The following is a 22940-nucleotide window of genomic DNA, read 5'->3' as shown; positions in this document are numbered from 1 at the left end:
CTATAAGTAGCACATTGAACTGTAAATCTCACTAAAAAAACCTCTGTATAATCGAAACCTGTACATCCAGGTAAATTTTTTTTAAATGATGTTTATTTTATGGCTTTTAACATTACTATAGTATTTTTTTTAAAAAAACTCGTAATGGGAATGGGAGATACCGTGCTACCTCTAAATTCGTCCAAATTAGGGACAAAGGAATAGTCAGTCAAGCAATGTTTTAAAACTAGTCGGGGTTATTTTTTTTTCTTTCTGGTTGACTAATGACTATATTTGAATAAATTTAGTTGGGATAAATTTTATCAATTGGAACAGCAAAATTTTGCAGAAAATTCTGACGACGAAGGAGAAATTTGGTTTGATGATGCAGATGCGGAAGACAAAATTATTGATTTTTTAATTGAAAACACCTCGTCAGATGATTCAACTAACGAGTTGCCGTTAAGTTTAAAATCTACTTCAGTAATAGATTTAGGTACTGGGAATGGGCATTTAGTATTTAGAGTACGCTCTGAGGTGGGATTTAGAGCCCGCCTAAAAGGCGTCGACTATGTACAGTCTAGTGTTGATTTTGCTCGACAGATTCTAAATAAAAAAATCATCGACGGGGACGTTGAAGATCCGGACTCAAATATTGAATTTGAACAACTAGATTTTTTAAATTTACCTGAAAATTCAGAAAATCAAGGTTGGGACTTGGTCTTGGACAAAGGAACCCTAGATGCAATCGCTCTTAATATCGAGCTGATACGAAATGGCAAATCGGGAGTACAACTCTATCCTGAAGCAATAAGAGACAAGATTGTGAAACTAGGCGGTATTGTCTTCATTACAAGTTGCAATTTTACTGAAGACGAATTACGGAAAATTATGGACATTGATGGCTTTGAAGTTTGGAAAACAGTAAAATATCCAGTGTTTGAGTTTGGCGGAGTAAAAGGGCAGAGTATTTCCAGTATCGCATTCCGAAGAACAAAATAAAAATGTTCAAAACAAATAAAACGATCACGATTATTACTGAAACTATATAGCCGTAACCAACTTTACTTTTCTTTTCTTTTTAAGTCTTCTTCGAGAATTCCACCCGTAAAATAAGATTCTCAAAACCATGTCCGTTGAGTCTTTGGCGTGCCCTCTCCGCGTCTTCAACCTTATAATAGCTAATAAACGCATAACCCATGGGCCGTCCCGTCTCTCTCTCTTTAACCAAGTTCAATCGCTGGATTCTACCATATCGCTCAAATAGTCGTCCAAGGTCTTCGTCAGTAGCATACTCGTTGATGTTGGATACTCTAAGAGTCGCACTATCATCTCTATCACGGAATGACGACATTCTCTCACCTTCGCCACGATTGGCACGGTTCTTGAGATGAGGAGGCACATAAACAGCATGCTTGGATGCTGTTGGTTCAGGAGTGGCAGTACGAGGAGTAGTCGAGTTGCTCGTTTCAGATGCCACATCTGGCACATTAAGACGATCGCTGTATGGACAACTTCTTGTAAAATGATCGCCTCCGCACTTTCTGCACGTGATTGAGTGAACCTTTGGAGTGTTCTTCTTTTCTTCCTCAGCAGCCTTCTTATCTTCACTTTCCTATAAACAGTAGATTAGCATTCTGTTATGCATACACAAAAAATAAAAGAAAATTAATGAAAAATACCTTCCAGCCAATTACAAATTTCAAGCCCATGTTTTCTCCAACACTCGTAGTCTTGAAATTAGGACCAGGAGCACTATCTTTCTCGAAGCCAAATTTTGACCATCTCTTTCTCGTGGCCACGGCAGGATTAACGTGTTCCGTAACAACCGTAGTTTTAATCTTTTGTGTAACCTTCACTTTTTTTCCCGTCTCTGGATTGATCCTGTATGAAATCACGGTCTTCGTCCCATCAGTGTTATTGGTCACAAGGGGCGCTGGGAAACCATTCTCATCATCATCGTCCTCCCAGTTTGATTGTTTCCTAAATTGATTCAATAAAAATCAGTAATAGCAAACATAATTATGACTCTTTCATCCACTCACGGAGCAAGGTCAGGCATTGTTGCTAATGCTTATTATTTGTGATATTTGACTTAAAGAGTTTAAGAGAAAATTTGTACGATGCTTTCGCGCACTCGCCCCAACACAATTATCGGGAAAGGCAACCACCTTCCTTAATTGGAAAATAAAGTCACGTGATTACTTTTTTTTTATATACGAGCAAAGTTATAATTATAACTATACAAAGATAACGTACAATTATCACGTTTTACAAGTTATTATACGGTACAGCGAGAAGGTCAAATTGGTCGTTACTTTTACTGGACCATGTCGACTTTTGCGACGCTGGAACCTGTTCACGACGTGCAAATCGATTCTAGCAATGGTGTTGCTTTTCAACCGAGTGCGCGCGTTGCCGGTGAGAAAGTGAACTTCTCCATGACAAATGAACAGCGACGTCAACTTTGTTTATATGCTGTTTCTCATCCAGATTCTAGTCAGCGAGAACTTATTGAATGGTTCAAGCAGACATTTAATGCAACGCCTTCCCAAGCTGCTGTATCCAGATGTTTGAAGCGCAAGAACGATATTCTTGATTTTACTGCTGATTCTGACCCCAATTTAAAACGATTGAAAAAAGTTACGTTTCCGTTAATGGAAGATGCTTTGTCTAAATGGTATCAAGAGTACAAAGGTCTTGTTCCGATAGACGGGAATATTCTTAAACAACAAGGTTTATACTTTTTCAAGGTAATTGACGCCAGTTCAGTGTATGCGACATATATCATTAACTCTTGTCATAGATTCTCTATCCTGCTGCTGGAGATAACGCTTTTAATTTTTCTGATGGGTGGTTGTCAAGGTTTAAAGTTCGTCACAACATTAAGAACTTCAAGACGCATGAATCATCGATAGGCAAGTTGCTTAGACTGCGTTCATTTCAGGAACAGCTACCAGCTATTCGTGCTCGATTATCACAATACTCACTAAAAGATGTTTTCAATATGGATGAGACTATATTATTTTATCAAACGATTGGAAATGCCATTCTTGCCAATAGGTTTGCAAATGGTCTTGAAAATCAAGAAAGGCAATCTGGAGCTTACCCGGGAATATTGAAAGAAAGAATGACAATTACGTTATGCACAAATGGTGATGGTAGAGAAAAGCTTCCTTGTTGGACCATTGGTAGATTTCAAGATCCTCGGTGTTTTCGTGATGTTGAAATGTCTGGAATGGGAATCTCGTATGTATATGAGCAGTCATCAAAAATGACCGCTTCTTTATTCAAAAAATATCTTCATTGGTTTGATGCGTGCATGGAAGGCAGAAACGTTCTTTTAATCGTCGACTATAGTGAAGCACATATTTCGTTTGACGAAAGACTCTTGAATACCGAGTTATTGATTTTGCCTCCTGCCACACCTTCTGTTGGAATTCAACCATGTGACGCTGGTATTACTCGTATTTTAAAGGCATTTTATCGCCGAAGATTTACAGAAATCATGCTCGGCAGAATTGAACATGGAGACGACCGAATGTTTGTCAGCACGCTCGAAGCAATGAATATTATCGCGCAAGCTTGGCGGGAAGACATTCAATCTGAAGCCATCTCGGATTGTTTTACTAATTGTAGACTGTTTTCAGATAGTTTCGTATTTGATAAGTTTACAAATGCGGCATCCAAACGTCAAATTTCGACACACCAACGTGAAAACGATCTATTGGTCGATACGCAATCGCATGAGGGACAAATAGTTTTTCAACAAACTGGACGACTTTACCAGGGATTTATTGCGCCTCAAGACGTTTATGGTGTTTCGGTAGTATCTAATCGGAGTGGATTACGGCAAGAACAAAACAAATACGATGATCATACTTTGAGAGTCTTGAATGGAACGGATGATGACATTTTTGCAGTTCCATCAATTGAAGAAATCGTGGAAGAGATTCATGAAGAAGCAGAAAAATTGGCTGGAATTCAACGCATGGATAAGGAACATCAACCGCAACAGGTTCAGCAGGCTGGCAGCTTGTATGCAAACACGGCGGAAATTTATTTAGAGCACAACTCTCAAGAGCATTCTTTATCTACACAAAGTGCAATCAATAATGTTATGGTTTTATCTTCTCCCCCTCAATCAGAAGAACCCAAGACTCAAAGCATATATAAGTCAGTAAGCGACGTGGATGCGCTTGCGGCTATTGATATATTAGAGCGATATTGGATGGGCCGAAACCCAGAATCTTTAAGAATGTCGTTGCCTAGTCAAAGACATGAAATCTTAACAAAGAGAATAATATTAAAGCAGTCTACTATCGAAAAATTATTTGGTTAATTATTTTGCCGTGTGGTGGGTGGTCATTACATTTTTGTATTTTTAGGGTGGTTTTGAGCTGTTATGTTGTACTATATTTACTTTGGTGCTGGTGTTTACATAATTTGGGATAAGATAAAGAATGAAATTGGGTATTAGGATGTAGAGTTAAGTTACCCTGACTAACATGGATGGGTTTAATCCAATGATTTGTGTGTATTACGTAGAATTATTCACAATGCACCTTCAATGCGACTAGGTGTTCTGAAGTATGTCATCATTCTGGGCCAGATATAACAATCTACCACTAGTTGGACGGCTGTGGATTGGCTTTTCTACGATGGCATTTGCCTATGGAGGGATGAAATTCTCAGACTATCTGTATGAGAATGATCAGAAACAACAAAGCGATCATGGCCTTTCGGCGATTGAAATTGACAAAGCGAATGCTACAGAATTGACAAAACAAACAGAAGTTGACACATAAAGTAAGATACATGCCAATTATCCGTCAAATCATTATACATTAATACATCGATTAGAAAGTTTTTTTTTTTATTTGTAGATGAACATTGTTGTCACCGTATCTTCGACGCAGTACATAGACATGCAAATACATAACATGCCCAACAAAAAATACTTAAACTTGTTTTTCAATTGTAATTATCAATATCTCAATTTTTCTGGGTTTGTAACGCTGATATAAACCGTTGCTCGTCATTCCCTTCAAATTGCAAGATAGTCGACACAACAGGCATTAGTTGCTGTTGCTGATCCTTCCGCTCAAGAAAACCCAGTAATACGTTTTTAATATACGGAATGCTGAGGTTTTCGTTTTCTTCGTAAGGTACATATGTAGAGCCTGTAGTACTGCCGGTCCTTTCTCTAGCTGAAGCAATGCTAAGTGACAAGCTCGAGACTGATCGGCTTGTCTTTGGTGATTTGGACGCATCCGCCGTGACTCGGAAAGCTTGTAATGTTCGAATGTCCTCTGACAGTTTGTTATTAGAACGTTGTAAGCGATCTATCTTTTCTTGAAAATCTTCAACTACACGTTTCGATTCTTGGCGAGATTTTTCAGACTCTTCAAGCTGAGTCTCGGTTGTCTCCTGTAAAGTTATTAGAAAAAAATCATCAAAAATTATCATTGAACATTTTAGGTTACTTACCAATGCAGATCGAAGCTCTGTAAGCACCTTGCGAGTTTCTTCCATTTCATTTGCAGCGAGCTGAGCTTTCTCTTCAGCGCGCTCTCTAGCAGATCGCAAATCGTTCAATTCCGAAGTCAACTTTGACCTTTCTTCTTCAGCAAGTCCTAGTTTTCTTTCAACTTCCCGTCCTTTTGCTTTTATCTCTTCAATATCTCTGCTTTTCCGCTTTGAAATTGATACCGCTTCCTTCTCCGCGCGGTCACGTTCTTCACTGGCAACATCGATTCGCTCTTTAAACTCACGAACAACTCCCTCTTGCTTCTCTTCTGCCTCAGTCAATAAACGGCGAATCGTGGTTGCTTCTCGAGCACGTTCAAGAAGTAAGCGATGTGCTTCTGCAAGCTCTTGCTCTAATGCTTCATATCGATCGCGGTATTCCTTGTTCTGCATTGCCATTTCGGATGTCTGTTCTCGTAAGCTTTCCATCATTGTTTTTGCGCTCACCCGTTCAGCCTCTGCAATTTGAACATCTTCCTTTTTGGCCTCTAGCTCAGATTGTAACCTCGAAATACTTAAAGAATAGTTTTGAGCTCGCGTTTTCAAGCCAGATAATTCTTGTTGTAAAGAATACTTATCGCTCGCAAGACGTTCTGCTGCTTCGCTGATATTTTTGCTATCCGTCTCGGCAACATGCAATTTTTGACTGACTGTGGATAATATTTCTTCAGCCTTGCTCTTAGAAGTCTGATAATCTCGAATTTGACCTTTCAACTTAACCAAGTCCGTATCACGCTCGGAAATACTAACTCTCAAGGTACTAATATCTGTTTTCAGCTGACGTTCAACTTTTTCAAGTCTTTCGAGGTCTTTCAACCTTGGAATAGTGTTTGTCTGATACTGTCTGAGTTTCGAAACTTCATTTTTCGATGATTGTAAATCAGCTTGTATTTTTTCAATTGTCTCATCTTTATCTTTAATTTCTTTAAACCGAGATTGCGAGACCTTCTCAATGGCTTTAAAATCATATTCTAAAGATTGGACTTTCTTATTAAGTTCCGATTCTAATTTTTCCTTTGCCGTCAACAGTTCCGCTGCACGCGAACTTGATTTTTGGAGATTGCTATTTAGTGACACAATCTCTTTGTTCAAAATGTCAATTTTGCTTCGTGAATCTTCCTGTCTTCTTTCCAGTTCGATCTTTTGTTCGGTATCTTGTTTAAGTTTTGTCTTGATAGCCTCATGATCAAGTTTTAGCTTTTCGTACTCCGCAGTTACAGCATCATGCTTCTTTTGAAGATCATCCAATTTTTCTTGAACATCAGAAAGTTCCGTACGATTTACAGTTGAAGATAAAGAAATGTTTAAATCCTTAATTTTGTCTTTTGCTTCAACTAATTCTTGGCCCACGTTGCGAACAATGTCTCGTAGGTTTTCTACTTCTTCTGCAGCGTATTTACTCTTATCTTTTTCGGCACTTAGTTGCTCTCGAATTTCAGTGAACTCAATTACTTGATCTTCTAATTCAGTGATCCTTTCCTTATATTTCAGTATCAAGTCAGAATTAACGTCTTGAAAAGGTTCTGAAACTAAATCAGGAACAATTTCAGTTATTTTGGTCGTTGTTTCTCGTTCGTCCTGTTTAGCATTTGCAGAGGCTTTATTTTTAGCTTTGTTCTTTTTCTTTCTGTTCTTCGATACTGGCATTGCTTGTGCTGAAGAAGTAGTAGAGCTCGAAATACGATCCGTCGTTTCCTCCCGCACGGCACTCAAAGCAGAGTTTAACGATGAAATTTTTTGATTTAATTCAAAGATTGTAGTTTTTGCTTCGGATAATTTTTTTTGGGCTTCGTCTTTGCTCTGTTTAGCGGTTTCATACAGAGACTGAAGATTCTTTGTAAATGCTTCTTTATTTGAAGGTTGAATCTTACATTCTGATTCATGCAATTGTTTCTTAATGTCCTCTAATTTTGATTGCAAGTCAGAAACTTCAGTTTCCTTATTTGTAAGGATTTCTTTTGCGGAGCCGAGTTCAGACGTTGTAAAATTCAAGTTCGAAGTTTTCGATGTAACCTCAGATTCTAACTCGCTAATCTTAGCCTTCAAAAGTTCTATTTCTTCTATCTTGCTCTTCAACTCCGCAGAAGAAACTTTAGAAGATGTTTTAAATTCCTCGAGTTCGGCTATCACCTTTGAATTTTTGGCTTGCAGTTCTTGTAGTTCTTTAGATGATGACGAAATTGAAGTAAGCTCACTTTTAGTCAATTCAAGCTCTGAATTTACATTCTCAAGCTTAGTCTTAAGAGTATCTGAAAAGTCTGTTGCATTCGATGCATCACTCTTTGCTTTTGCTAGCTCTTCTTTCAAGACATTGATGGCAATATCAGCATTTGCATTTTTATCTAATGACTCCCGTAGTTTGTCTTGAAGATTTCGAACTGACTCCTTCTGTATGTCAATATCTTTTGTAACAACGTCTCGTTCTTTAGTTACTCGTTTCATTTCTTCCATTTGCATTTCTTGTTTTAATGTCAAATTCTGAAGATATTCAACTAGAGCTTCAGGTTCCGTAACTGAGGAACATGGAGTATGCTCTCTAAGTACATTTTCAAATTGGTTGACGAATCGATTTTTCTCTCGCAGAATGTCGTAAGCATTTTTCAATTCTTAACAATTCTAAATTAGCGCGTCATCTTTATAGAATCATCATAATCAAAATGCATACCTGGATACTTCACTTCGTATTTGGAAAGTTTGCGTAGCTTTGAACGGATGTCTAGGGGGAGTTCATGTTGACCGCTTGGTGAAACTGAAATCGACGCTGATGTAGAGTTAGTAAGTCGTTGTTGCAAAACCTGATCACTGGTAGAGTTTTCCTCTTCCTTTGTAGAAATATCTAATGGGTGATTAAGTGTATTCAAAATATTGTCAGGAGTGTCATCTTGATCTTGCTGAGCAGCCTCCAAACTGGGATTCGTCACCGGAGATGGACCGCGGCTTGTCTGAGAAGCTGGCGATTGCCCTCTGGAACTTGTCTCAGCTTGCAATCTAGATTGCTCTAGCTCTTCTGAAATAGTCTTTCCAATTTGAGAGATCTTTGCAATCATCATCAAAACTCTGGCTTCAAAGAAATGGAATTACGTTTGTTTCTGCGGAACGATTTCATTTTATAAATGCCACGTCACGTGAATTATTAAATCGTCGCAATCGTTATCAACAATCGGGAAACTACCCTGTCGTTCTACAAAATAATGTTTTATATATACATCAAAAACGGCTTGATTCAATTAAATGGTTTTTTGGTTAAGTTGAAACTTGGAAGTATACCAACATACATTACTATGAACCCCATTAAAAAATATTTATCTCTCAATTAAAACATCCCTATTTCAAATCATTATTCCATTAAACACTTAAGACCTTCATATATTATCTAGTACGCGTTTCCGAAATAAACAGCAAGCAAACCAAGAACAAGGGAAGCGTATGAAGAGCCAGCACTGGTAGGACTCATGATACTTGCTGCTGAGCCAGCAGAAGTAGTAGCAGCAGCAGTAGACGATGCAGAGGAAGTACCAGTCTCGGAAGATTCAGAAGTTACCGAACCCGACGTACCAGTAATAGATGACAACAAAGTAGAGGCTGCTGATTCGATACTTGAAACGGCGGATTCAGAAGCAGAAGTTTCGGATGCAGACGCGGCAGTTCCTGACGCAGAAGTTGCGCTGACTGATTCAGAACTGACACTGGCGGATTCAGAACTAACGCTGGCAGACTCAGAACTAACACTGGCGGATTCGGAACTAACGCTGGCAGATTCGGAACTAACACTGGCGGATTCGGAACTAACGCTGGCAGATTCAGACGCAGTGCCAGTTTCCGTAGTAGTTAGGCTGCTTATCGTAGTCGTAGTCGTAGTCTGAGCAGCGACTAAAACCATAAGTGCGAGCAAGATGATTAATTGTTTGAACTGCATTATTGTACTAAATCGGATGGTATGATATACTGGTATGAATACAAAGACCTCTACAATTATGGGATGCTGCAGTCATATATATAGTTAGATGTGACAAGCAGCAAGAGAAATCCGTATGTGCTGTACAGCTGCTATGACGTGAGCTTTATGACGTTAAGTTGCCCGATACAAAAACAATCACAAACAGTGAACTCACTCACATTTTCGTAGTCAAAAAATCATTCAAAACGGGTTTAGATCACAATTTGCTATTCGGAAATGTATCATCACAATTGGAGGCCGTTTGTTGACAGAGATGGCGAAGATCACCGCTTTCGGGGTGTTTGGGTTTAAGCCGAAGATAGTGCGATCAATGCACATCAATCGCGTGCTTGCTGTCTCTACAAAGTCATCTGGAAAATGATTTTTGATCCGGTTAAAAATATATGATGGATCTTGTTGATTCCTAGACGAGTTGATTTCTGTGCTAGATCTTGAACCGTACGCAACGCAATTTTTTATAAAAGCCTCTTTCAATATGCTACAACATAGCTGTATTAAATAGTATGATTACATGTGAATTCAGTTAATGTTGTCTATAACTAGTTTATACCGACATCTTGCTATGTATATATGACGTAGTTAGTTAATTATACAAATAGTGTACGTTGCTTGAACCGCGTAAATTGGCTGCGTTTGTTCTCCGAATCAGGGAACATGACAATCTATGACTGCGCAAGCAGATTTGAGACCATTAGCCAGTGCAAAATAGAATAGAAAGTTATTGCTGTATTACAATGTCTACTATTGTTAATGTAAAAATTGAAACGCTTTCGGCACAATTAGAATTTTTAGCAGCGAGTACTCTTCCAGCTTTAATTGGTCCAAAAGAAGGGGTATCGACTCCATCAAATGACGAAAGTGGATCAGAGTCTGAACATACTGCCGCCTCAGGTACTTTATCAGACTCCTTTCTTGGATTTCTTAATTCTCTATTGGTCCACAAAGGCGAACCGTTGCCTTCGCTATCTCGACTTAACTCAGTGTTGACTAATTATCTGGCACAATCTTGCGATGCCCAGTATGCTCAGTCAGTAAAAAACGTGCAAAAGAGTGGAGATTTGTTTTTGGAAGATGAACAGTCGTTAAAATCATACGATGACTCTTTGAGCAATGAGCCATATAAACAGATTGAATGGTTTATTGTAACGGCTGGATTAATAGCTGTGTATGGTCATGTTTTAGATACTCTTCTTAATGAAACGCTCCCAATTTCAGAAGACTTATTCTACTGGGATTCAGTACTCTCGTCAACTGGAGGACTTTTGACTTACTCCGTCCAAAGTATGTGAACCTTTTTTTTTTTCTGCTTATTATAGTTTGCTGACGACTTAGCATCTCCAATACAATTATTCAAGTTTAGTTACGATGTCTTCCTCGATACAAGGCATCGGCTTTCTCGCCAGTCACCATCTCTAGGAGGCTGGATCAAGAATATTAGAAAGGCAATTCATGCACATAGAAAACATGTGATAAAGCTTACCTTTATTCGCCCCGCTCAATCGTCCATTTTAAAATTGTTCACATCTCCATTGATCAACGCGTATAAAGAAATACAGTCAAACCAACACAAATTGGAGCGTCTTCGAGAGTTACAATCTGCTAGTTTGGGGGTTTTGGTTGGGGAATCTCCCTTTGTTAGCATAGAAAGCGACAGTCTGCAAGTTATTGATGAGGGCGTTACAATTATTGAGAAGATTTTAGAAGGGTTACACAATGATGAAATAAACACGAGTATAGAAACATTTGAGCACGAAGTTCTTCATGCTGCAAAGTTGTTGCAAAAAAGCAGTTCTCTAAATAACATGGCAGAAAGGCTGCTAAGAATAATTAATGTACTACTTCCCAAGCATGTGGAGCTTCAAACAAGTATAGCAATGTCTGCTGGTCGACCTTCTCAAATAATACGTTATTGGCCAGCAGTCTTTAGCTTTACCGTATTTGGAGGTACTGCTTTACGTTTTCTATTTAACAGACGAGCCTCTATCGCTCAATGGGCTACCGATTCGGTGCAGACCGTCATTGACTTTTGGAATAATTGGGTAGTTGTTCCAGCAAAAAGCGTTTTTGCAACTATAAGGCATGATAACACCATGCAAGTTGCGATAGTTGCAAAAAAAAGTCTTGAATCAGATATGGAATCACTTGAAAGGATGGTTGTCGACTTCGCCATAGATTATTCCTCCACAGAGCTTTCAACGCAAGAGGTTGGTATCATTAGAGAAGGAGTCCGCGATGGTGATATGTCTGCTGTTTCCAGAGTTTATGAAGAAGAATTAAAATCACCAGTCGCCAATCTTATTCGCGGAGGCCTTGTGCGAAGTCTGCTTATACAAATTCAGAAGGCGAAAATTGACGCCGAAGTTGCAATCACTGGCATTGATAAGCTTCTAAAATCACAAGAACTTGTTTTTGCTATTGTGGCTGCACTTCCTAGCGTACTTGCATGCTATGGGTCGTTGGTTGGTGTCAAGAGACTTTATAGTGGCAGAGGAATAACCTATCGCGGAAAACGTGGTCGAGATATCGTCCGCACGCTTGGAACCATTGATAGATTGCTCACTGTTAACCAGATTGACAATAATTCTACAAGTACACTGTCTTATGTAGCACAAGGGAGGTTACTTTGCGAAATTCATGTTTTGCGGCATAGTACAGAATGCATCCCGCTTGATATGAGGAAGGAATGGCAAAGAGACCTCGGCGACCTTGAAAATTTGAAAGGTGGAATTTTACGACAAGCAAAGACTGTTGAGAGAATTTGGAAAGTTTACGGTAATTTTTTCAACATTTAAAAATCAAAAACGTAGTACAGTTAGTTTAAAATCAATCGTAGTTATAGTCCAGAAACCCTATACCCTGAGAAAAGTCGTATACCTTGTACAGCTTCGTTCGTAAAAATTTGAGAAATTAAAGGACTGTCAATGGTCTATGTTTTGCCACCATGTTCATGATTCAATTTACGTTAATTATATAACAAATTGTTGTTTTAAATTATGATCAACTTCTCGAGTTATCTGTTTTATTTTGCGGTTCGAAATATAAATTTCTGTGAATAAATAAATGAACATGCTCCGCGGAAGTCGATGGAATATCGGAAATTGTTTATTGGGGGCCTGCAAATGGTCCTCATTAGTAAATTCATTGTCACTCAAGCCAGCGTGTGCATATGAATATTTTAGAAGCGGGTATTCAAGTTTGAAGAAATCAAGTTCAATTAAAAATGAAACAAATAATGAAGATATCGACCAAAGGCTAGCTGAGATTTTCAAAGATTATGATTATTTTGCACAAGATAATAAACATATCGAACAGTTGGCATACTCACTTGTTCGATACAACATTGAAAAAAGACCGCATATTTCACGGAATGAATCAATTAAAAATGCATATTTCGCAACATCCTTTGACAAATTTGCAGTGCCTCAGCCTGTTAAAAAGCACCAAAAAGTCAAATATAGCAGACCTCGAACTTTATACAATGTATTGATAAAGCTGAAATTTTATGAATATATTGCCTCACTTCCTGCTCCGGAACCATTTAAACTGCTACCACGCCCGCGCAAAGCAGTCCGCATGGCACAGAAGTTACGACAAATTAGCAATATACGATACTGGGATGTTAGACTATGCACATTATTGCAAATACTTACAAAACGAAGATACACATATTTATTGAGTGAACTGGCATTAGCAGGTTATACATCTGAAGTAGTGAGTGCTTGTTCTATACTACTTTCGGCTTTTGATCTGTATCAAAACACGCGACATTTAACTCTCTTGAATCTACAACGAATGTCTTTATTAATTCCATATGAGATGATTTCAATTGTGAAGTCATTATATTCTATTGAAAAGTTTCGCGAGTCGGCTAGATATTTAGACTTTAAAGGCGACTTCGGTGTCCACTTTAGACACCGGGTTAGTGTACAAAATGGAGATCTTTATCAGTCGATCATGTTATTGCAATATTGGTTTATGTACACGGCTATTTCTTCGCAATTAGACCGCACAGCCGCTATGCTTTTAGTACGAATATTGCAAATTGACAGACGTTTTTCATCAGAAATACGAGTTAGTGACGTACTTATCGGATCAGTTTTGTCTAGATTTATCGCTTTTTTAACTCGGTCGCATCTTTTAATGCCTACAGATATTAAAACTATGCATTACCTAATTGAAGTGTATAATCAAATTGGTGGTAGTCTCAATGATTCACAAAAAATCGACGTTAACGAAATAGAGGTTTCATTTCGGGAGAAATAATTAACTTGATTCATTAACGCGAACAGTAAACAACAAAAGGAAAGTCAAGGTTTAGTTAATATGACTTCTTTAAAACTAAGCTTGAACATGTGACCAAGAATCTCATCATTTACTTGGCTCTAGTTTAGATATAAATTATAACATTCTAAAGTTATTTTCATTTTTCTTTCCTGACGAATACTGCGGTCGTGGTCGGGGTGCACATTGAACATCAGAGCCAGGAATGTACTTAACATACGTTCAATAATTAAAATCATAAAATAGTTGCCACATATATGTAGTTATGTTACAAATTGGTACTAATCATAAATTTCATTAATATTAATATCTTGGAAAATTGCGGTCGACATCCTGTGTCCATTGATCAAGACCTCCTTTCACATTAAAGGCGCTATCAAATCCTCTACTCTTTCTGAGCCATTCCACAGCAGATTTTGAATCATTTCCGTATCTGCATATGACATAAATTGGAAGATCTTTCAATATTAAGGTGTCTATCATAGAATTCCCCCATATGAGCTCGCTTAATGGTATATTTATTGATCCTGGAAGATTAATAATTTCAAATTGGGTAATTTCGCGAACGTCAAGTAAAATATGCGGTCCACTAATTTTTTCTTTTAACTCCAACACGGAAATGCTCCATTCTGCAGCTAACGACGGAAAAACTTCGCCATCTCCACAAAATTCATTATAATCAAACGTTAGATTTTCAATACCACGTCGAGAAATCCAGGGGTTATCTCCGCAGACTCCGCATGAAGACTGCCTTCCTCTAACGCGGACAACCCTCCATGGCTTGCTTCCAAATGGGCTGTAAAGTGTCAATGTGTATTCAGCAGGAAGTTTGCCATTGATCAGCTTGATAGCTTCCATTGCTTGCATAGTCCCAGCTATACCCACTACTGGACCTAGTATGCCTGCATCTGAACATGCTTGTATAACAGAAGGTGGAGTTGGAAATATACAGCGATAACAAGGTGAGTCACGTGACGTGTTCAAGACCACTATCTGGGCATCTGTTCGCAGAGCTGATGCTGAAACAAGGTATTTATCAAAAATACGAGTAACATCACCAATAAGATACCTTGTAATAGGAGAATCTGTACAATCAAGTATGATATCATAATCTGAAATGATCGAAAACGCATTTTCCGGTGTAATCTGCTGTTGGTAACGAATGTACATGACATGCGGGTTTCTCAACTTCAATGCTTTTACTGCAGCGTCAACTTTGTATGTACCCACATCGTCGAAAGAATATAATGTCTGTCTAGGCAAATTTGAAAGCGAAACAATATCATGATCTACTATTCCAAGCACGCCAACTCCAGCGCCGGCAAGATACAACAGCGCCGGACAACCAAGACCTCCTGCCCCTATAACAAGAACCCGAGAATTTTTGAGTCTTAATTGCCCAGACTTTCCTAATTCTGGTACAAGCATCTGCCTTCCATAACGCTCATACTCGAAGATGTCAAGATCATTTGAAGATGTCATCGCATTCGATCGGCTTTTGGACCAGCCGAAGTACGATGATGCGACCGCTTTTACTACCTCTTGGGTTAGGGCAACTGCTGATTGCATAGCAGTATCTATAGCATTGACATAAGTGCCGCACACGATCTCCAATTAAAACATGATATAAAAATAACTAGGCACAGAATACCCAAAAAAAATGCAGAATTGTTATTTTCAAAGTTAACCAATTTGAGCCAATCCTATTAAGATTTATTACTTTTTTCCCTTAGTAATTTTAAAGCTTATCGTGTATATTTGTCCAGAAATTGTGCAATGGTCAGCGTGGCCAGAAAGCCCAGCAGAGTTAGAAGATATCTTCGAATTACGTGGTATCGTCGACGGCGATCTATTTTGTAAGACCAACAGTTCAGTATTGATGCCTCGTAATTTAATCTTGTGTGGTTTAGATTAGCTTTTGGGCTTCTTATTTTAATTTGGTTTTTAAGCTTCTTTTTACCCTCGAAGCCTTTAAAAATTCAATATCAATTCAAATCAAGTACATCAGATATACTGTCCTTCCAGAACGATCAGAATATAGAGCAGACTCGTGCTGCTGCGGTCAGAGACGAATTTCAGTGGGCGTACAATAAGTATCATTCTATTGCTTGGGGCAAAGATGAAATAACTCCAGTAACTGGCGGGTTTAAAACTACACGAAATGGCTGGGGTGCTACGTTGATAGACTCATTAACCACGGCCATGATAATGAACGTTACCACAGAAGTCAAATGGGCAGTCGATTATGTTGTTAACGATCTTGATTTCGATCATTACATAGACGAGTTAGTGGATCCTTTTGAGACAATCATCAGATATTTAGGCGCACTTGTTTCCGCAGTAGATATTATTGATTCTGGTGCAGTGCCGTACATTTCGAAAAAGGCTCGTAATGCAATATTGAACAAAGCAGTTCATTTATCTAGACTTTTAGGGCCGGCTTATGATTCTCCTCAAGGGATTCTGTGGCCAAGAGTTAACTTAAGTTCGGGAATTGGCTCTCACGAAGCTGATGTGGATGGAGTGGTTTCTATGTCTAGGGAGCTTCCGTTTCCTACTGATCCTGCCAGGACGGGTTCTAACTGGTTAGAAAATTACCGATTAGGAATGTTAACAGGTGATCCAGTATACCATAATAACGCAACTAGAGCTTGGGCATCTCTTGTATGGAACAGAAATGAAGAGACTTTTGATGGCCTTATAGATTCTCCAATAGATTCTTTTTCTGGATTTTCATTAAGCAAATCCGTTTCCCTCGGAGCAGGACACGATTCTTATTACGAATATCTTATCAAAGCTGCCATTCTGGCCCCGAGGGATAAGTATTCATCGAAGTATTCAAAACGATGGGAGCAAGCAATGATTTCTACCAAAGCAAATCTTGCTTTTCGTGGTACTGTGCCCGAGTCCTATGGAACCGATGGTGAAAGACATACAAAGGGATACTTATTTATTGCGAGGTACTATGAGAGCACTTATCTGAATGAAATGGGTCATCTTACATGCTTTATTGCTGGAAACCTCATACTCGGTGGCAAATATCTTGATAAACCTGAACTCATAAAATTTGGATTAGATATTTTGGAAACCTGCCATGCTACGTATCTCACAGTTACTGGTCTTGGTCCAGAGTCGTTTGTATGGGAACCAAAGAGATCAGACTATGACTCTGAAATAGTAGATGGTGAGAACGAGCAAGTGAGGTGGGCCATTACCGCTCCAGGTTCTCATGAGCAAGAACAGACTAGAAAACTCGGGTTTTGGATTTCTGATGCCAGATACATGCTGCGCCCTGAGGTTGTTGAAGGGTACTTTTATGCTTATCGTATTACTGGGGATCCTATATATCGTGAGTGGGCATGGTCAGCATTTCAGAGTATTACGAAATATTCAAAGACTAAATACGGTTTTGGAGAAGTAAACGATGTTAGTTTACCCTCAGCAGGCGGTGAAGTTGTTGATCAGTCTGAAAGTTTTTTTTTGGCTGAGACCTTAAAATATTTGTATTTAATCTTCGACGATGCCACTACTTGGAGTTTAGATGATTGGGTTTTTAGCACTGAAGGGCATCCTTTTGCTAGATCATAGATTGTACATAAAGTGTAAGATTTTTTTTTTCTCCTATTTTTCATATAGGAATCCATCCAGGGATCTTCTCATGGATAGTATCTCGCCAGCTTCGCTTTGACTTCCAACTTTCATTTACCACCTTAATTGCAGTGTTCCAATTCCCAAAAGATCCAAGTACGACGCATTTGTCAAACATACGAGAAAATACGTCACGACAGCTTACTCCATCAACCACAGAAAGATTTGCAGGCGCAGACGAGGCAAGAATTACTAAAGGAAATACAATGCTTCGTTCCAACTCTTGCCCGAAAATTGACCTTTTGAGCGCAACTTCAGGGACGTCATGCTCCCCTAGTTGCCGTCCAAGCAGATCACGGATTATAATTTCGGCACTACGGCGAATCCATTCATCGGCATTTACATGAAGTTCAACCATTAATGCGCACTGAAAAATTTGCGACGCGGTGTAAACAAATGTTGTCGAGTCTGCATCAGGATGAAAGGATGATACTGCAATAATTATTCGTTCCAAAGCTAAAAATTCCTCACTTGATACTGTTGAAAAAAATTGGACAACTCTAGAGAATAGGAGAATTAAATAGGTGCATATCGGAAATCCAGTATTGTATGACGTTCTGAATGTTATTCCTCCACGGATGTAAGTAACAAGTATGGAAGAATAAGTACCTGATAGGATAGGAAGTACCGAATTCGTTGAAGCAGACACCATATCTGCATATATACAATGACTCACAAGTATTCGGAGTAGAGGCGGTCGTTCTGCTGAATCTAGTAGTGAAAAGCGAGTAATAACTTTAAGCAATGTTGATAAAATGCTATCAGGAGGAGAGCAACTTAAAATATGAGTAAGAGTATATGTATTCCAGCCTAGGAACATAACTGCTTCAATGTCTCTTTCAGGTATTATGCTAGTGCTCAGTATATATCTGTTTGCTCGGTCTAAGAAAATACGAGTCGCCTCTGGTATCACCAGTGGGTCTTTATAGTCAATTGAGATACCCGACGTAGTGATATACTTTACAGCGATACAACAAATACTCCTAAAAGTTATACGCTCGTAAACAAGGCTTCGGTATAGCAACAAAGTGAAGTCTGTTTTATCGTCATGTTCTAAAAAAAGGACCGGAAACAATAATCTGTTTGCGTAACGAAAATATACTAGTAAAAGAAACAGCTGGAGTGCCAAGTCTCGGTCAGGAATGCATATATTTGGCGGAATTTCATGAATATAATGTGATAGAAGACCAAGTGAGCTATCAGGGTTAGAAACATCCAATGTTATAACTTCAATATCCAAATACTTTGGGATTGATGTGATCTCGGAAAGTTGAAATTGCTCAACAGGTAAATTCAGGGAAAAAGGAGTCGTTTGAGTTTGAGTATCAAATGACATGCCAGAAACAAAGCCTGAATCAAGAGATGTCTCATGTTCGCTAATATCCAACGACGTTTCATGATTGCTTAATTTCTTGAAACGGCGAATGCTTTTTCGAATTTTATCTCGCTTCTGATCCATCGCATTAGGAGACTGCATAAATTCTGGACGGTCGCCATATCCATCACATTTTAATTTCAAGCGTTCACAGGCTGAGCACTGCGGTTTCTCCTCCGGACACTTCTTACGGCGCAGACGGCATGTCCAGCAGCCAGTACGTGAACGCGACATACTTGCTCTTTTTCGATGTCCTTGGCCTGGCGAACTTGATCCTGCTGTCTGCTGTTCGTTGGCCTTGCCAGCTGCTGATAGAGATGGCGTCGTAGAAATACTTAAAACATTTGAGGAGGATTGTAAGGAGTGTCTTTCGCGATGATTCTTGTCAACAGAAGAAGCCGCAGCGTGCAAATACAGTGCGGGAACTGAGGTGAAGAAGCTCTGTTGAGTGAGATTATTGCTCTGGGACCTAGAACGTCGTCGTGCGTTCTGAGGTGGAAAGTTGAATTGGTCCATAAGTTTAATAATTTAAGCTATGTTCGCCTAACCAGTAGCCGTAGAGAGTTGATAAAAAAATCAATAACAAAAAAATATAAACGTGAGCCGGCCGATTTCTATAGGCTAAGAGTGCATGATTGACCTTTGCGAATATGGGGCAGTCCCAAAACTAAATCATAATCCTTTTGAAATTTTGAGGCACCAATTCTTCCGTGAATAACCTTTTTAACTCATAACAACCAAAAATTCAAAACTATAACATTTAAATAACAACGCATCGACGAACGGGCTTAAAAATCAGGATCTGGATTAAACTCGCGTATGAGATGTATATCATGGCCATTCCAGCCCCTTATTTTTGTACGACTCACATACTTATCCGAATAATCGTAACTATGCTGCGTCGCAGCAAATTCAAGCTTGAACCTTTAAACAATCGTGTTAAGTTTTTGATTGCTCGCCATAATTTAATAAATGTAGTGGCTTTCCATTGTCCATGTCACATACAAACTCCAAAATTTAATATTTAATATCCGCACAGACAAATCATTCTGTTTATACAGTAGCTTGATACAGTTGCCTGTATTCTCTAGTCAAAATATAGACAATGCGGAAAATGTATATATATATGCATGGTGTAATTTTGCGATGTATACAGAAGTTATCATCATTGATTTATATTCCATGCATAAACTAACGAAACACGTTCCCTATCTATGAATCGCGCTTTAAGTCATTTCATAGTACCATCAACAATGCAACATATTTGCCGCTATGAGCACCGAATGTAAATGCAAAAACACAACTTAACCTCATATATAAATTCATTACCATGAAGTGAACAAACAAACTGCAGATCAGTGCTTGTTTCCAAAATTGTATAGTTAACTAGAAGCGCGCTTTGCTTATGTAACAACTTAATCGCACCGCACGGCAGGCGTTATTAAATTACTTCGTAATTGAACTTCTTACAAGTACGTCCGTCATAAACATGTTCAATTGGTATTTATATATACTGCTCCTGCGTGATCTCATAAACTGCATTACATTCTTACCTCAACTATAGTCACAATATCTTTTTACTTTTCATATACCATCGCGGCCGAATTGTTATTTTCAGTGGAGTTTTTCTGAATAGCTGTCCCAGTTTGTGTAAACCACTTTACTGCAATATCTAAAGGAACAAATTCGGATTTCAATTTTCAATTTTCAATTTTCAATTTTCAATTTTCAATTTTCAATTTTCAATTAGTCCACTGGACATGTAAACTCATGCAGATCTTTTGCCGTATGATAACCAATCATTAACTGAAACCAATTTTAGAATGTGCATAGATCAAATTCCTTGGCCATTACAACAGCAGCTAATAGTAAGGTTTTGAAATCGATAACTGCTCTTTTTATTAGCAGGTGTTTCACGCGAGAGGTATGTCTGGTGATATGCAATATCTTGCGCAGAGTTTGTACAGAGTCATATCGAGGACCGTTCAACTGGCTTCTCTTGTACTCTTCTTTGAATGACCTATATTGATATTTCGTCTCTTCAATTTTTAATAAATATTCTGTCGCTTTTTGCAGGTGTGCCAAATCAGCAAGCTCACAGCTACCTTCGGCATGAATGTGCACATTGTTTTTACCAGCGTCAGTCTTGAGTGTATCATTTCCCAGAAATGTTTTGACTGTCATGTTCTCAACCAATATGTACTGCTCCTCAAACAAAAATTGATCAAAATAAGTCATGATAGCTATTTCCGACATCGCCCCCTCTGCAAAAACGCTATTTTTCATTAAGTTACGAAAGACCAACGTTGCACTTCTAAAACTCGTGTATTCAACAATTTCATTCTTGACAATTCCAAAAAATTCATCATTCCTAAAGTTGCGCCGCTTTTGTACTATGGAATTTGGCTTTGGATTATTTGCATCGCAATAGCTTCCCCAGCATTTAGGAGTACGATCAAGTTTAAGGGCAAAATCTAAAATGGCAATTATGCACACAATAAAATCCCCTATTGCACTTGAAATATGCGTGTATTTTTCAAGATCAGAACCGCGAGTAGGTTGCTCAACAAACTTATCTGGCGCCTTTTCGTCGTTGGCAGCCGCTAGTTTAAGAGAAAGAATATATAAGTAAAACAAGATTTTGGTGTAAATATTTAAAAGCATTTTGTATTTAACTTGCGGAAAGACGAATGTCCTCAAAGGAAATTTAATTTCGGGGTTTAGTTGAGCAATTATTTCAATCCGGCCTGACTGCTTGAATAGCCTAACTGGCCTTGCTCTATATATTTCTCTTGCAGTAGTCATTTACCATATAATGATACAAATCTGCTGTCCCTTAATGCTTAATTCAAAAGCTCAAATAAATAAAAAAAACAACGCATTCATCTGAAATCAGTTTCACTAACTACATGGAGACAAAACAATATAAAGTTATAAACAAAAAAAATAACAATAAACCAGTATAAATATAATGCTAATTATATATGTATTTACAACTGCAACTGCAACTGCAACTGCAACTTCAGCTTCAGCTTCAGCTTCCCATCCAACAAAAAAAATATCAAGCAAAAATAATTTCTCCGGAGCGTGACTCGAACACGCGATTTTCAGATATACCAATTACGGTGATAACCATTACAGTCTGACGCCTTACCAGCTTGGCCATCCGGAGTACAATTTACTATATTAATTCTTACACACTTTAACTATTTTTAATCGACGAGGTATAAACTTTACGGTTAAAATCAAAACTGGAGAGTATTTGGTGAATTTCAAATTAGCGGATTTAGATAAACCTGTCCCTAATTCTCTCGAGTGCTCTGCCCGCAACTCGACCTTTCCTTTAACAGTTCGCCTCGATGGCAAAACCAATCCGGATGGGTGCTACTTTTGCCACTCACCCCGCCATGTCCGCAAAACTTGTCCGGTGGCACCCCCTTGCCGCTTCTGCCAGTCTAGGACTCATTTTTGGGCTCGTTGCCCGCAACGCAAGGATCAGCATCCACGCGAGGCAAAGCCACAGGCTCGCCCCAACACTCATCGGGAGCCTACCACAGATTCTCCGCCTCCCCCTCCTGAGACGACAGTCTCTAAACCCCGCTGGAATCTGGGTCCGATTCCGACTTTAGCGGCTTTTACAGCCAGCTTAGAAAAGGCGGTTCCGGCTCCCGTCACACCGACGCCGGCACGCCGTGGCAGAAGCCCTACCAAGCGACGGGCATCACCAGCTACCCGCGCCCAGACGAGTAGTCCCACGAAGTCTCGCAAACTTCTAGCTCCGAGAGGTCACACCAAGACCACTCGCTCGATTTCTACCTCTTCGCGGGCTAGCGTTCCGGTGATTTTATCAGAAGATTGCGACATCCCGGGGCCGCTAGCCTCAGAGCCTATCTCAAATGACGGGCAATCCTCTGGAGCTCAAAAGACTCTGGAACAGCCTATGATGTCCCCGCAGATTTCATCTGAAACTGTCTCCTCTCAGGCAACTTATGTCGACGATAATGAATTGTCGACTAGTATGGAGACAGATCCCGCCAAGCCCTCGGATACCGGGTTTGGCGTAACGAGCACTTTTTAATGAGTCTGGGTATCCAAGGCTCAAACGTCCAGCGAGCAACAAGCCCTGGACGCATAGAAAGATGGTTCGCCTTTTTTCATCATTCTCCCTCT

The 22940-nt window shown here is 39.1% G+C and overlaps 11 protein-coding genes and 1 non-coding gene across 12 annotated transcripts; 5 read left to right on the top strand and 7 right to left on the bottom strand.

Moving 5' to 3' along the window:
- The first annotated feature begins 8 nt into the window (after positions 1-8).
- V1514DRAFT_338311 (methyltransferase domain-containing protein) lies at positions 9-1084 on the top strand. The gene is made up of 3 exons (XM_066928818.1): positions 9-70; positions 122-203; positions 288-1084. The coding sequence occupies exons 2-3, from the start codon at positions 145-147 to the stop codon at positions 979-981; spliced, it is 753 nt and encodes a 250-aa protein (XP_066780859.1). The 5' UTR covers positions 9-70; positions 122-144; the 3' UTR covers positions 982-1084.
- V1514DRAFT_370064 (eukaryotic translation initiation factor 3 subunit G-domain-containing protein) lies at positions 937-2082 on the bottom strand. The gene is made up of 3 exons (XM_066929973.1): positions 2025-2082; positions 1662-1962; positions 937-1594 (listed from the first exon to the last, which is right to left on the bottom strand). The coding sequence occupies exons 1-3, from the start codon at positions 2039-2041 to the stop codon at positions 1061-1063; spliced, it is 852 nt and encodes a 283-aa protein (XP_066780858.1). The 5' UTR covers positions 2042-2082; the 3' UTR covers positions 937-1060.
- A 2620-nt stretch (positions 2083-4702) lies between these two features.
- On the bottom strand, positions 4703-8624 carry V1514DRAFT_338305 (uncharacterized protein). The gene is made up of 3 exons (XM_066928817.1): positions 8174-8624; positions 5470-8114; positions 4703-5409 (listed from the first exon to the last, which is right to left on the bottom strand). The coding sequence occupies exons 1-3, from the start codon at positions 8556-8558 to the stop codon at positions 4975-4977; spliced, it is 3465 nt and encodes a 1154-aa protein (XP_066780857.1). The 5' UTR covers positions 8559-8624; the 3' UTR covers positions 4703-4974.
- A 139-nt stretch (positions 8625-8763) lies between these two features.
- V1514DRAFT_338303 (uncharacterized protein) lies at positions 8764-9550 on the bottom strand. Its single transcript, XM_066928816.1, has 2 exons — positions 9311-9550; positions 8764-9268 (listed from the first exon to the last, which is right to left on the bottom strand). Exons 1-2 carry the CDS (start codon positions 9422-9424, stop codon positions 8882-8884), a joined length of 501 nt encoding a protein of 166 aa, XP_066780856.1. The 5' UTR covers positions 9425-9550; the 3' UTR covers positions 8764-8881.
- A 545-nt stretch (positions 9551-10095) lies between these two features.
- Positions 10096-12376, top strand: V1514DRAFT_299471 (ATP synthase regulation protein NCA2-domain-containing protein). Its single transcript, XM_066925514.1, has 2 exons — positions 10096-10747; positions 10799-12376. The coding sequence occupies exons 1-2, from the start codon at positions 10201-10203 to the stop codon at positions 12256-12258; spliced, it is 2007 nt and encodes a 668-aa protein (XP_066780855.1). The 5' UTR covers positions 10096-10200; the 3' UTR covers positions 12259-12376.
- Positions 12377-14131, top strand: V1514DRAFT_338298 (uncharacterized protein). The gene has a single exon (XM_066928815.1). The coding sequence runs from the start codon at positions 12527-12529 to the stop codon at positions 13727-13729; it is 1203 nt and encodes a 400-aa protein (XP_066780854.1). The 5' UTR covers positions 12377-12526; the 3' UTR covers positions 13730-14131.
- V1514DRAFT_338297 (uncharacterized protein) lies at positions 13818-15305 on the bottom strand. The gene has a single exon (XM_066928814.1). It carries the CDS (start codon positions 15227-15229, stop codon positions 14051-14053), a length of 1179 nt encoding a protein of 392 aa, XP_066780853.1. The 5' UTR covers positions 15230-15305; the 3' UTR covers positions 13818-14050.
- A 218-nt stretch (positions 15306-15523) lies between these two features.
- On the top strand, positions 15524-17335 carry V1514DRAFT_349182 (glycoside hydrolase; the record flags this gene model as incomplete). Its single annotated transcript, XM_066929360.1, has 2 exons — positions 15524-15603; positions 15658-17335. The coding sequence occupies 2 exons, from the start codon at positions 15524-15526 to the stop codon at positions 17333-17335; spliced, it is 1758 nt and encodes a 585-aa protein (XP_066780852.1).
- Positions 17336-17355: 20 nt separating this feature from the next.
- On the bottom strand, positions 17356-19646 carry V1514DRAFT_214263 (uncharacterized protein). The gene is made up of 2 exons (XM_066924706.1): positions 19640-19646; positions 17356-19557 (listed from the first exon to the last, which is right to left on the bottom strand). The coding sequence occupies exon 2, from the start codon at positions 19284-19286 to the stop codon at positions 17376-17378; it is 1911 nt and encodes a 636-aa protein (XP_066780851.1). The 5' UTR covers positions 19287-19557; positions 19640-19646; the 3' UTR covers positions 17356-17375.
- A 615-nt stretch (positions 19647-20261) lies between these two features.
- Positions 20262-21906, bottom strand: V1514DRAFT_338292 (uncharacterized protein). Its single transcript, XM_066928813.1, has one exon. It carries the CDS (start codon positions 21573-21575, stop codon positions 20589-20591), a length of 987 nt encoding a protein of 328 aa, XP_066780850.1. The 5' UTR covers positions 21576-21906; the 3' UTR covers positions 20262-20588.
- V1514DRAFT_t107 lies at positions 21848-21942 on the bottom strand. The gene has a single exon. It is a non-coding gene; the product is annotated as a tRNA-Tyr (tRNA).
- A 187-nt stretch (positions 21943-22129) lies between these two features.
- On the top strand, positions 22130-22848 carry V1514DRAFT_354767 (uncharacterized protein; the record flags this gene model as incomplete). The annotated part of the gene is made up of 2 exons (XM_066929605.1): positions 22130-22179; positions 22230-22848. 2 exons carry the CDS (start codon positions 22130-22132, stop codon positions 22846-22848), a joined length of 669 nt encoding a protein of 222 aa, XP_066780849.1.
- Positions 22849-22940: the final 92 nt, after the last annotated feature.

This window comes from Lipomyces japonicus, assembly GCF_038497905.1.
Source record: "Lipomyces japonicus strain CBS 7319 unplaced genomic scaffold V1514scaffold_73, whole genome shotgun sequence".
In the NCBI taxonomy this organism is placed as follows: Eukaryota; Fungi; Ascomycota; class Lipomycetes; order Lipomycetales; family Lipomycetaceae; genus Lipomyces; species Lipomyces japonicus.
The sequence above is the reverse complement of the archived record's forward strand: the minus strand, read 5'-3'. Positions and strand labels throughout refer to the sequence as shown.